This window comes from Pongo abelii, chromosome 14, assembly GCF_028885655.2.
Source record: "Pongo abelii isolate AG06213 chromosome 14, NHGRI_mPonAbe1-v2.0_pri, whole genome shotgun sequence".
Taxonomy (NCBI): Eukaryota; Metazoa; Chordata; class Mammalia; order Primates; family Hominidae; genus Pongo; species Pongo abelii.
Window position 1 is genome coordinate 91,692,469 of NC_071999.2, and position 13,857 is coordinate 91,706,325.

The 13,857-nt window shown below is 33.1% G+C and overlaps 1 protein-coding gene across 1 annotated transcript; it reads right to left on the reverse strand.

Moving 5' to 3' along the window:
• Window positions 1-1,391: 1,391 nt before the first annotated feature.
• Window positions 1,392-8,112, reverse strand: SLITRK6 (SLIT and NTRK like family member 6). Its single transcript, XM_002824352.5, has 2 exons — window positions 7,544-8,112; window positions 1,392-5,144 (listed from the first exon to the last, which is right to left on the reverse strand). Exon 2 carries the CDS (start codon window positions 5,118-5,120, stop codon window positions 2,595-2,597), a length of 2,526 nt encoding a protein of 841 aa, XP_002824398.3. The 5' UTR covers window positions 5,121-5,144; window positions 7,544-8,112; the 3' UTR covers window positions 1,392-2,594.
• Between the last annotated feature and the right edge of the window lie 5,745 nt (window positions 8,113-13,857).

Consider the following 13,857-nt stretch of genomic DNA (forward strand, 5'->3'; position numbering starts at 1 on the left):
AATTCAGGTCAAATAATCAAAGTTCTGAGAAAGTCTCATAGATCACAAAATATTAGAGACCATCATTACCTTTCTCAACTCCCAACAACCAGTAGGAAAACAAATTCCACAAAGAGTCGTGAATGAAACATTTAAACCATTAAAATCTCTTGCTTTTGGAAACTATTGTAATTTCCATGTCAGTTTTAAGTTATATTCAGAATAAGGATTGTATTTTGATTTTGGGGATATACTTACATGGCTTCTTAAACAACTTTGTTCCTCTTCATTATAAGTTAAAGAGTGAACATTATTACTTTAGGCAATTAATGACAAATAAAGATTAAAGAAATATTTCCCCCATCCCAAAGAAAAGAATGTTTTTGAGGGCATGTCTCTGTCTGCATTCATGGATCCATTCCAAGCGTTCTCCAGGCATGGGAATATCTTAAGTCTTCCTAATACCTCTATGTACCTGATTAGAATTAGAAAATATTGGCAGATACTCAACTGAGTAAAAGAAGTGCAATAACATGAATTCTGGCCTTTATTTGTTCTTCTCTTGAGAATGTAATTTTTAAAATAATGTTTTGGAGATTTTACTATTTACCATGCTGAATATTTTTTAGTAGATAAACATCCAGCATTTCATATGCACACACATTTTCCCTTAGAAATTGTTACTTAAAGAATTTCCACCTTTGTGCTTCCAAACTTTGGAAGCTAATGAGGAAATTTTGGTTTTCAATAAACCTTTTACTACATAACTCTTGATTGATTTTCATTAATATATACAATAATTTAAAAAAGCTCATGATATGATTTTACATTACTTATAATTAGTCTTCATACTATGCAGCACAGCCCATATTGTTTTTATCAACAAGAAGGCTTCTTATTAAAAATAAAATAAATAATGTATATTCTGTCATTAGTGCAATGTTGGATATTAAAAGCCAAAATATTTAATAGACCATTTAGGAATCACTGAAATATTGTTGAGTAAATTGAAGGGAGTACTTCCTTATGGAAAATGTGTTCCTTCATAGCCCAGTACGTGAGTCTGTGTGGTGTTCAGAAAACATTCCCAGATTACCTTGATTAATTTCACTTTGTCTTGTGAAAGTGTGCAGGTATGATTGATTCTGTAATTAGAAAGGATAGAAATAAGCATTTCCTTTTATGTTGCATTAGAAAATTATTTGCTTGAAAGGGAAAACTGCTAGACATACTTTAAATTTGGCTCCCTGTTAAGCATACCAAAAATCAAATAGCCTTTTTCACAACATGAACAAGATACTTCTGTGTGTAAACAACAAATAGAAACCTCCCGTAGCGTGTGTGTGTATGTTTGTATGTGTGTTAATCCTTACTTGATTGCATGACAAGTAAAACTAATTTAAGAAAGCACATTTAAAAAAGAGTTTTCATTTTAGTTTTATTGTAGTGAGTAGTAGTTTTAATTTTCTTGAAAGGCACCCAAGAATAATTACTTTTGTGAACCAAAAATATATAAAACTGTACAGAATAAATATTTCATAGAAATCTAACTATGCCTTCTTGTAAAATAAAGCTACATTGTCCCTCTCTTGAGGCAACTGAAACCACTTACCTTTAGAAGTGCCTTTTGCTACTGATTTATGGCATCTATCAATGTACATCAATAAAAATAAAATAATCTTTCCTATTTACTTTACAACTGTGAATTACTTGCCACAAGAAATGTATTTCTATCATGGTCATTCAAATTTACAAAGAATTAAGCCTATGAAATAAAGCAAACCCAATAGATTCGCTAATCATATTTACAGCAGAAACTCAGTAGCATTTTAAAAATATCCCAAGAAGAAGAATTAAACTTTGAGCATGAATGACATACTTTAGTTCACAGCAGCACTGACATTAAAATTATCTACACAAAATGTGTAGAAAACCCAAAAAGTATGCTTATTTATTCCACCTGAACTATTAATCATTTTAACTTTTTAATCTTAGAATGCATGAGAGTGGCATTTGTTTAAGCTCAAATGTTCAAAGTTTTGAGCCACCCATGGCCTATATAATTGCAACCTTTCTATTTTTTCTTCACTATTACTATTTATAATTGTCAAGTTCCAGTTTCTTTTGCATTTATTGCAAGAAAGTTAGGTATGTTTAACAATACACATTTTTGAAGTACATACTGGTTATAAACAATGTATTCCTTACATATTATAACTACATATACAGGTACGGTTTTTAAATGATGAAATCCAATTGTAATTAATCCATAGGGAAAGCAATTCAAGAAAATTCGGGATACTTAAATGTTCAACCTTTTTAGATGTGCAAGAGGACTCCTATGAGACACTTTTCAGTATATGGAGAAATATTACTATAACCCTTGAATGGTTTACATGAAAGGATTTATTTTATTTGGGACAGACTAAATTGCCTGAAGATAATGCCATGGCTTCTCCCAGTGATCCCTGAGTTTCTTTTTCTTCTTCTTTTTTTTCCCCATAGTTTACTGCTGTGCTTAAGTTCTGATTGATGACACACTCACGTAAGGCACTTACTTACAAGGTATGGACTTAGAATCACAGCATTTCTGCGAAAGCCCTCAAACTCTCCATCTATGTTTGCTGCTCCAGGACTTCTAAATAGTCAGGTTCAGCATGTAAATTAGCTTTAAGTTCAAAATACTCATTTTTCGTCTGTTCCACTAATACCTTCCTTGGACGTGAGTACATTAATGTTTCCATTAATTTCAGCTCTTCGTGGGCTCCAGGATAATGTGCCTCCATATCAGGCTGGAGCTGAGCAATGTTTTTCCTTAGGTATTCTGTGATTCCCAGTTGCTGAAGTTCCCTTTCTTTTTCTATAATGTTTCTATACAATGAGCTGGCATCTTGGAAGGATAAAAATTCTGTTGATTGGTTCATGGTTTTGTATTTCGTATTTGACCCTGTGAGTGGTGAATGATTTTCCCGTTCCAAAAGACTTCTTTGGAGATGTTTTGCATCGCTTCCTTCTCTCTCATTCCTCTCTTCTTCCTCTTCCAGATGCTTTGGACCAAAGGATGGACTTCTATAGACATGAACCATGGGGCTCACCATGTGCTGTTCATAGAGTGAGGCAGAGGGTCTTTCAGTAGTGTGATGAGTGGTTTTATGGCCATACATGCTGTACTGAAGATGCACAGGACTGTTGTCTCTCATTTGCTCATCTACTTGTTTCTTTTTGTATCTTCTCCTGCGGTGAAGAACAAGAACCACTATCCCTGCAGCACAGAAAACAATAGTGATGAACACAATCAGAAGTCCCAAAATTAGAACAGACAGTGGCACAGCATCCGTAAGAGATCGTAAAATAGTATCAGCCGTATTTGTTGTTGTTGCGGGAGTGGTGACAATAATGTAACTAGTCTGTGTTGGCATGGATGGGTTATTTACTAAACCTGGACAGAGAAGTTCACTATTTAGGGCTTTTAATTCCTTTTTGTCGAGATGCCCAGGGGAAGTGCAGAGGATGTCATCTGTCACTGTGTTCTTGCTTAACTTTTGTATCCATTTCTGCAGTCCAACCAGGTCACAGGAGCAGTCCCAGGGGTTATCCTCAAGGTCAATCTGGGTTAGTAAATCAAGATCATCCAAAATATTACTTACAGGTAGATGGGTAAACTGGTTTGTTTTAAGATTTACCTTAGTTAGAGGAACCCCTGAAAAAATATGTGGTGGTAAAACTTGGAGGAGGTTGTTATTTAAATAGAGGACTTTAAGTTTAGGCATTGGATTAAAGGTTCCCGGCAGTATTTCCTTAATGGCATTGTATTCAAGATATAAGTATTCAAGATTATGGAGACCAAGGAACATGCCTTTGCTTAATTTGGTCAGGTGGTTACCATTTAGATAGAGCTTTTGTAATCTCGTTAGGTTCATAAATGATCCTTCTTCAAGAACTTCAATACGATTGTTTCCCAAATGAAGCATTTCCAAAGTGAAATATTCCACTAGATCAGACTTCATTAAACTATGAATAATATTTCCCGCTAGAATGAGCTTTCTAGGATTTTGCGGAGGAGGTCTCAGATCTGATAAGCTTTCAATGTTGCGTTCCTGACAATGTATTAGAAGTCCTGATGGGGATAGGACTTTGCAGTTACAAGGAATAGGGCAGTAAGGTCCTGGAAGTTGAGTGGATGGCTTTGTAATATAAGGTATCAAACCTGGTGCTTTGGTGGGTAGTTTTAGAATGGACGTGGTCTTAGTTGACATGCGGCTATCATTTATTGAAGATGTTGCTGCCAGATGTAATGATCCTGAGGGATCCTCATGTTCTTCATACACTGGTGGAGTGGGGCAAATAGATTCCTTCTTTAGTCTACTGAGTATACTTCCTTTAAAAAATGGAGGACTGTTGCAGACAACATCACCAATTATAGACTGCGGAGGCATGTTCTCCAACCAAGTTTTTAACTGCAATAAGTCACAATTGCAGGCCCATTTGTTGTCCTCCAACTGAAGATCCAATATTCGGCCAATGTGTTCGAGAAAACCAACATAAGGCAATGTTTGTAACTGATTTCCACGAAGATCTAGATGGGTTAAAGGAACAAATCGGAAGATGTTTGGAGGAAGACTCTCAATAGCATTGTCATTTAAAATTAACACTTTGAGTCTGTTGAGCTTGCTAAAGGCACTTGGTTCAATCACTGTGATGAAATTGTTATCTGCTTGCAGGAATTCCAGGTTTTCCAGTCCATGGAAAGTATCCTCTTTAAGAATTTCTAAAGAATTGTGATTGATATGAAGTTGCTTCAGGAGACCAAGGCCATTAAATGCACCTATCTCAATATCTGCAATATTGTTAAATCCGAGGTGTATTGAAATAGCATTGGTAAGCCCAGAAAAGTCATTTGTGTGAAGCACTGTCAAGCCATTATTTAATAAGCTTAGTTGGAAAGGTCGTGATGGTGGCACACTTATTTCAGATACCATCTTGATACCTTTTGCTTCACAATTTATTAGCATTGTGCCATCTTTTTCCTCACAATTGCAAAGAGAATCACAAGCGCCTCTGGATGAGAACACTGGAGTTTGGGAGTGTAAAGATATACAGGCAAGGAGAGATGAATAAAAGAGATGAATCCACAGCTTCATGTTGTCATGTGATGAAATCCGATTCTGTAAAATAAAACGCAATAGCAAGGGACTTTAGTGGGCAGAACTGGGGAGGAGATGAAGCTGACGTTTTCAAAATAATAGGTTTTTCTCCAAAAAGCAAATGACTGATTACCATGAAAATATGGGTACCTTGCTGCATTTACATCGTTCTTTTCTTTTTCTTTTTTCCTAATACTCAGACAGGCAAGTCTGGCTGACTTTTAACTTGCATTGTGGTCAAAATATAAAATTTAGGTCAAGGGGAATTTAAAATATTATATCATAAAATTTGTGCTCACATCTGATGAATAACCTGCATTTTAACAGATGAGAGAGATGCTGCCTTAGAGCACTGATACTTCACTATGATGGAAAGTTACATATTTGAAATTTTTTTTAACCTTACAGTACATACATTTAAGGCTGGAGGATTATAGTATAAGACAAATACATAGTTATTAGCTGTAAGCATAGAGAACTGTAGGGAATGTAAAAAATGATAAAAGAATGTACGTGTGCATATGTGTATGTGTATATGCATGTACGCATGTAGCATGCATTGTCTTCTTTATATTGTTGAACTGGGTGTCACACAATAACATCTAATAACTGTGTCTGTGTTTTAACTTGCTTCGGTTTTGGCTTTATATATATATATATATATATATATACACTAATTTTATTGTTCATTTTGAAAACCTTGAGGAAAATATGTCTTTGATCATGTAATAAAGTACAGTACCTATAAGAACTCTTTTAACTATTCAATCTAGGGTAGTTTGTATAAGCGTAATAGTATCAGATACATACACTTAAGTGTGACCATTCAAATTTCACTTAAATCATTATATTTAATATTGAATTTCTAGAAGCAGTATATTGCTTACTGCTTTTTTATTACGTTATAGATGAGGTGGAAACGATAAAAACTAAAGAAGCAAGATTAATCTTTAACACACATTTCAGGCTGTTGTAAAAGAATAAACAATGCTTCATATAAACTTCTAGCAAATGACTTCCTAATGAGGTCTTGAAACAGTCTTTAGGGCACTGAATGTCATCACATAATTAAGCAGCTGGTCTCCTTTATTATAAGGCTTAAAGTCACAAACAATGAAATCTGAAACAAACTGTGCCATATTAAACTTTTTGATGATATTTAAAATTTGGTAAAAGAAAAAAAGGATGGTTCAGAATAACGTCATGTATTCTAATCCTGAAACATGTAAGAAATGCATCTGAAACAGCAATTCATAGAAAGGTTTTGCCCTTTAAATGACAGTTATGCAAGGTAAACATTTATAGCTCTAATGAGATCTAATTTTATTTCCTTCCTTTAAATATTATACTTTAAATTTATATAAACTAAATTGAAATATAAACAGCACATCTTATGACTATTCAACTTTTCAAAATAGTAATCAGTTTTCATTTTTGTTGTTTGAAATATGAACAGTAACTGAATCAAATTAAAATTCACAATCAGGTAAAACATACCAGAACCCAATCAACAATGCTGAAAGTAAACTTGCATTCCCTGAAAACATAGTGTTTTATTGAAAACACATATAGTACAAAGTTCCTGAAAGGCAAAAGGCAACTGAAGAAACAAAACAACATACTGTGTCTGTGTAAAGGGAAAGTTAGAAGACTTTATTTTTCTATAGGTAAATAATTTGATTTTAAACAGCTTTGTGAGCTGAGTTTATAAACAAGCAGCTTGTAGTTGGAGTCTTCAACTTGTGGATTAGCTTCCACAATCACTAAAAGTACTTATTCATAAATTACCAAGAAACAGTAAGATTTATTTCACCAGGTATAGCATCAGAGAAAATAGTAAATAATTTTTCAGTGATAAACTCTTGTTATTTTTTAAATCCTATATGAATTTTATGCTCTTCAAAATGTGCTAGGAAACAGTTTCTAATCTTTTCAGAAACACACACAGATGTGAAAAGTGGTTCTCTACTGACAATATCTGATACAGTGGTAAAGAGGTCAAAAGATACTCATTGACATATTTTCTGAGAATACATATTTTCAAGTCAGAAAATAAGTAGCATACAAAATGCAAAGATTATTCAATATTCTGCTTATATTTGCAATTTAACATTCGCATTTGGAAGTGATCCTTCCTTCAGAAAGCACACATATTTAGTTTCTAACAACAAACTGCATGTTGTAAAAGAAATAGTGGAATATTATATTTGTTCTTCTCTGTAGCCAGCTGTTAGACTAAATGTCTGCTGCTCAGAGAATACAGGCATCTGCTACAGTGTTAGTTGTGCCAGTAAGCAAGAATGAAATTGAGTATCCCTTAATGCAAAGTTGTTTATTTAAAGGAAGCAAACATACAAATTCAATCACTTTACTATAATGCAAAAATAAGTATAAGAAAAGCCTGGAAACATTCATCTTACCTGTAAAGCAGAGACTCTTCCTGACGTTATCTGTAATGCACAGCTGGAAGAGGTGTTCAAAGTAATTCAATTCCTTTATTAAAAAAGAAAATACCAACCACTGCGTACTTTCTTCTCAAATATCACTTTTTGTCAAGTCCCATAGCTTCATAAAGTTAAAACCTCTGGTCAAAGATAGAATACTGAGCATTTCATTGAAAATATTTCAAGCAGAGTGCATACTAGAGCATCCTGAAGCAATTGTCTCTTTTTCCCTCAATTAAAATTCACGGCATACTTCACAGCTATGCTGACTTTTTTGCATATAGTTAACCATTTGCAAGCTGCTGAATGCAGTAAGTAAACAAGATGTTTAAAAGAGCTGGGATTGATCACTCTTGCTTTCTTAGGTTGTAGATCCAAGCTGCAGCAATGTTCTCCTTCCTCCTTTTCTAGTATTTCTTGTTAGCTCAGTTTGTTATTAGTCAGATTGCCAAGGGCTGGGAGGTAGGCGTAAATAAAGAGACTTCTTGGCTTTTGACTCAGCCTTTAAGCCCTTCCCTATCAGAGCGTTTTAATCTGCCAGTGTCATATAACACAAGAGACAGCTCCACCTTGGGACTGCTCAACTCCTCCTCTTTCTGCAAATGGTCTTTCCACTCCCTTTCAATACCAAATATAGAGCAAATGAATTTTGATGGAAATAATAACACGTCGTTTTAAATGCTTAATAGTACATTGTGTTGTAGCAAGCTAAATAATACATTATGTTAAATTCTCAACTAACACTGTTCTGTAGTGTTTGCACACATGTGTGCAGGAAACACAAGAATGCTGCCTATAGAGTAGTTGCCTCTTTTTTTCTTCTTTTTTTTTTTAAATCTGGTATTTATAGTTGAAATTGTGCACTAACTAGATTGTAAAATGTTAACATGAACTGCTTCCCTGCAATATTTGTATTTTTGTATTCACCATTTAACTTTTTTGAAGCCTTATGTTAGGGACTCTAAGTTTTTACTTCATTATTTCTTTCCCTAGAGCTAATATTTAATAATTAAACTTAGAAATGAAGATCTTTCAGTTATTTTAATATATTTATTTAGAAGAAAAGCATAATTATTTTAAAATATATTTAAAAATCTTTAAACACAAAATAATTATCATTGATCAAGTTCTGTTTATCACTTTCAAAAATATAACATTGTATCTTTACAGATAAAATGAAACAAGTGAAATATGTAGATATTACAATAACCTGATTTGTATAGTGCTAGCTCAGAGAGAATTTATTCTTAATAGGTTATATCTTAAAAATTGCGTGTTTCTTCAGCTCTTAAAAGTTTCTGAATCATCACTATTATTACTCTTGTTGGATTCGTTATTTCTCAAAAAGCCTGTGGTTGAAAAAATTATTCTTCTTACCTACCTTCCTGAACTTTTTCACATCCAAAGTGCATATACTAGATGCTGTCTTTTATTTGTTTATTCTGTTTAGAATAAACACAGATTCTAGAGGCTTTCTATGTAATAGTAGGTGTCATTTCAGAAAGTGCTATTTTTAAAAAGGAGAGTTGATATAGTTTAAGTCATCAAAATAGAAGAATATCATATTATTATTTAATGATATACACTCAGATTCATATAGTTTTATTGTCTCAGGGTGGTATATTTTTTCCAAAAATATAAGGGCTCTGTGGGAATTTTCAATATTCTCACTTTCCCTTATATTTCCCAGTAATTAAGTTTCTCATTTATTTTAATGACATTTTGTGCTTTAACATGGAAAAGAGATGATGATACAGAGGAGGGGGTTGGAAAATACAGTAAAAATAAACAAATAAGAGAATGAAGAGTATAAGTGAAATTAAATATAAATAATTAGTGTTTGACACAATTTCCTGCTAGCTGCTAGCCAAATTAACTTAAATCAAGGTAATGATTTAGATAGATAGTTAGAATGCTAATCAATTAAAAAACGAAGGGGCAAGAATAATTTCCCTCCCAACTCTGTAGTCCTAATTTTCCACGTGCATTCCTTTAGGTTTTGCAGTCAAATGCATAGGAGAAATATTCTAGTAGCATAGTATGTGGAGCAAAACTTTTCAAGCCTACATGTGGACAAATGAAAGTAATTTCTTTGTAGATTGACACATATTTCTCTCATGTCCTTCAACTTGATCATATATCTATTTTATCAATCATATACACATAGCAGAAATTTGAAGATTTTTATCATGAATTCCTTTACTAAATAATGAATCTTGTGTTTTTAGTGCATAAATTACTGGTCAGTTGCAGTAATTACTGGTCAATTCCCCACAATGGTAAGGGAGAGAAATATTGATTAAAAACACTTTTTAAAAAAATTATTCACTTCTTCTATAAGTTTTCGTTGGGAATAGGAAACTAGAAAAATAATTGTTTGAGGAGCAATCTATAACTTTTAATTTAAAGTGGTAATGTTGATAATGAATTACTCAGCATTATCTCAAACTTAGTTAAAATATACACTAGCACATCTGAAGAGAATGTAGACAAGTCTGCTGTTCTCTAGGTTTTTTTCACTGTAACTCTTCAGTCATTATATCAAATCAGTAATGTAGCCATTCTTTCCAAAATGTTTATTATGGCAGGATATGTGCTAATGATTATTGAACAACATTTATTTTAACAATATTTTTAATTTCCAAGTAGTCAATGGGAAAGTACTTTCTTAGTGTAGTTTTAGTAATAAATTCATCACATGATTATAATAAACAATGAATTTTATTTATCTCCCCACCTAATCTATGCCTGCTCCCCAGTAACTTCATATTATTATTATGTATTATTATTTTTGTTATTATATATAGAGACAGGGTCTTACTCTGTTATCCAGGCTGGAGTACAGTGCAATCGTAGCTCACAGTAACCTCCAACTCCTAGGCTCAAGAAACCCTCCCATCTCAGCCTCATAAGTACCTGGGACTTGGGGCATGCACTACCATGCCCAGCTGATTCTTTTATTTTTTATAGACATGGGGGTCTTACCATGTTTCCCAGGCTGTTCTCAAACTCCTGGCCTCAAGTGAGCCTCCCATCTTGGCCTCCCAAAGTCCTAGGATTAGAGGCTAATTATTAATAATTTTTTTTGGAGATGGAGTCTCACTCTGTTGCCCAGGCTGGAGTGCAGTGGCACTGTGTTGGCTCACTGCAACCTCCGTCTCCTGGCTTCAAGCAATTCTTCTGCCTCAGCCTCCTGAGTAGCTGGGATAACGGGTGCCCACCACCATGCCTGGCTAATTGTTTTTATTAATTATTTTTAATCACAATCTGTAAATTATGTGTTGTTGTGACATTTAACAATATCTCTGCTTTCAGAGTGTATATTTCTAAAGGGCCAACATGAAAGTATTATAATTGCATTGAAGAATACCAAGCAGTCAGAAGACATAAACCCATCTCTGTTATTAATTTTAGAGCAGCAGCCTACAGTCAGCATAGTTTATTGTGCATGACGACATAGGAAGTGAAGGCCTTCCCTCCCTGCTTTCTTGGATGCGGGGAGATCATCTTAATAGCCAATGACCTCAAAGACTAGGTGGTAGAATGTTTTATGAAATTTGTTGAACAGATGATGTGTACAGTACAAATAGAATGAAAACACCAAGAATGAGCACTGGAAAAAGAAAAGAAAAAAGTAAAACAATGAGATTTATTCACTCTAAATAGGACCAATTCCACCTCAGAGTGGCTTTCCACCTTTTTTAGTGTCACATTTAAGAGGTAAAGTGAAGACGTGTGTGAGATTGAGTTTAATTCAAAAATCTGAAAGGCTTGCAGGGAGAGAACTCTGTACCATCTGTGGTGTAGACAGAGGCATATTTAAATACTCTGAAGTTAGAAAGTATGAAACTTGGTGATTTTGGGGGGGATGATAATACTATAGGGAATTTTAAATATTAGCTAGTCATTTCACTCTTTGAAAAAAAAATTAAATAATCTTAACTCAGTTTCACTTTTTACATACTTATTTGATTGTTTTAAAAGGAATATTAAACACATTATTGGGAAACATATTATTGTGGAATCTGCTTTCTTTGTACTGTCAGGGAATTACACTGAAACTCATGATAATGCTACTAAAATAAAATATTACAAATACTTATAAATAATGCATAAATACACAGTCTCTAGAGACCCTGATACGCTAATTTTATAAACATTTAAAAATTATGTTCTTATTGTGCACAAAAGTTTTCTTTGTTTGCATATACTTTTTGAAAAGTGTCTTTGTGCCATTAAGAAACTTTAAAAATGCAAAATGAATAAGAAAAAATAAAATTCACTAGCAATTCCATAGCTTAAATTTAACTCAAATGTTTATTTTATATTTTCATTCTCTTTATTGTATACACAAGTAATAACTTTTATAAAATGAGAAAATAATATTTAAAAAGAACAATGAGTAAAGTCTACTTAAATACACAATTGACTTATTTACATAAATCCAATTCATAGAATGTAATAATAGAAGAATGTTGCCTTTCATCTTTCAAAATTGTATGCTACACAATTTTCAGATTGTGAACCCAGGGTGTTCTTTCATGTTTCACTGGGAGAGGACAAAACACTTTCTAAACATTACTTTTTCTGTTGCCTAAGAATAAGAGTTTAATTATTATGGATATCTTGACTTCCGGTAACAACATACAATTAAACTAAGAGACTAACTTTTAGATGATGAAGAATAGAAAATGTTGCTAACTTTTGCAATATACACACATCTGCAGATGAGTAGGTCCTTGGCACAATGTTCATCGTGTATGACTTACCTCAATGAAAAGTCATGTGTCTTGGAGGAAATGTATAAGATACATATAATGTTTTATGGATATATAATGGATAAAAAGACTAGAAGAAACACTATGGAAATACAGAGGAAGAAGCGATTAAGTAAGTCACCTTGGGGAATTGGAGGAAGGCCTCACCATGAAGATGACATTGAACTGGATGGATGTTTAGGAAATTTGCCTTTTGCATTGTACCTTTAACAAAAAGTTTAATTTGTTATGTAAGTCTTATGTTTCCTTCATACTTAATTTGATCTAATAGCAAAGGTATAAAACTGATACAGGGAGTGCTTTATTCTAAGAGAAGTTGTGTAATAAAAACTTCCTCTTGGTGGTTTTAATTCAATGAACACGAATTCTCTAATACCCGTGTTTAACCTGGCAAAACCTAAAAGAAAACAAAACAGTAACTTTCCTCTGAAAGCTTAAGCTATGACCAGTCTGTCTTCATATAAATCCTATTGAAAAATTTCATAAAAATTCCCACTTCAAATGGAGGACTAAGCAAACTTAAAAAATACCTGAAAAATGAACCAAAAAAATTGTGAATAAATGTTTACACGATGCATAATGAACAATGTGCAAGAGAACAAGGTGCATTGGAATAATTCTAGATTGTGAGTTATTCTGACTGTAGGGAGACACTCTAAGGAAGGGCTTATGTCTACTTCATATTTTTTCTCCATAGCACTATAGTGTGTGTTGCACATGGAAAACAGTCAAATAAGTTGTTTTTTTGGGATGTTCTCACCGTTGTGTAATCTTAGGATAGTTACTTCCTTGTTCTTCAGGAATGTATTTAGACAGATTTTTGGCACCCATATAACTAAATGCTATGGATCAAGATTAAAAATTAAAAATAAATAAATTGATCCCCTGTATATTTCCAAATGTTGTTTGGTAATTGTACTAACACAATCTATGCAACTAAATTATTTTATATTCAGATGCTTAATAATAAGAGTAGGCAAATGCCACATAATTAAATATGTGTGATAGATCAGATGCTTGGTGAACAACCTGCAGGACATATTAAATTCCTGGATGTCTTCTATTGTCAATCAAAAATCATACATCACTGCCTCTGCTTATCACCAATTGTTGTGTCATTGAGGGATGCAAACTTATTTTAATAGCTATAATCTTAAAAAATTATACAACCATTTTACAAAAAGTCAATTGCATTTATTTCAACTTACAATAAAGCTGTCAAAACCAAGATTATCCATATCAAGCATAGCTAGACATTTTTTTTAACTATTATTTGGGATCATCTCTCTGGAGATCATCTCCACATAGTTGAGTAAAAGTAATAACTTTTTAATTTTATATGCACAAATAATACTCAAGAAGATGCTATTCAAAAACTAATTGCTTATTCCACATATTTAATATGAATGCTATTTTTAGACATCAAAAGAGAAATATCTAAAATGATAAAGAATTTAAATAATGCCAATGACAATCTAAGGTTGATTAGTTGTCATGCAAACTTAAATGCCA

What these genes read in the sequence shown, in the direction of transcription:
- SLITRK6 (XM_002824352.5), bottom strand. Translation starts at nt 5,120, where the DNA reads ATGAAGCTGTGGATTCATCTCTTTTATTCATCTCTCCTTGCCTGTATA.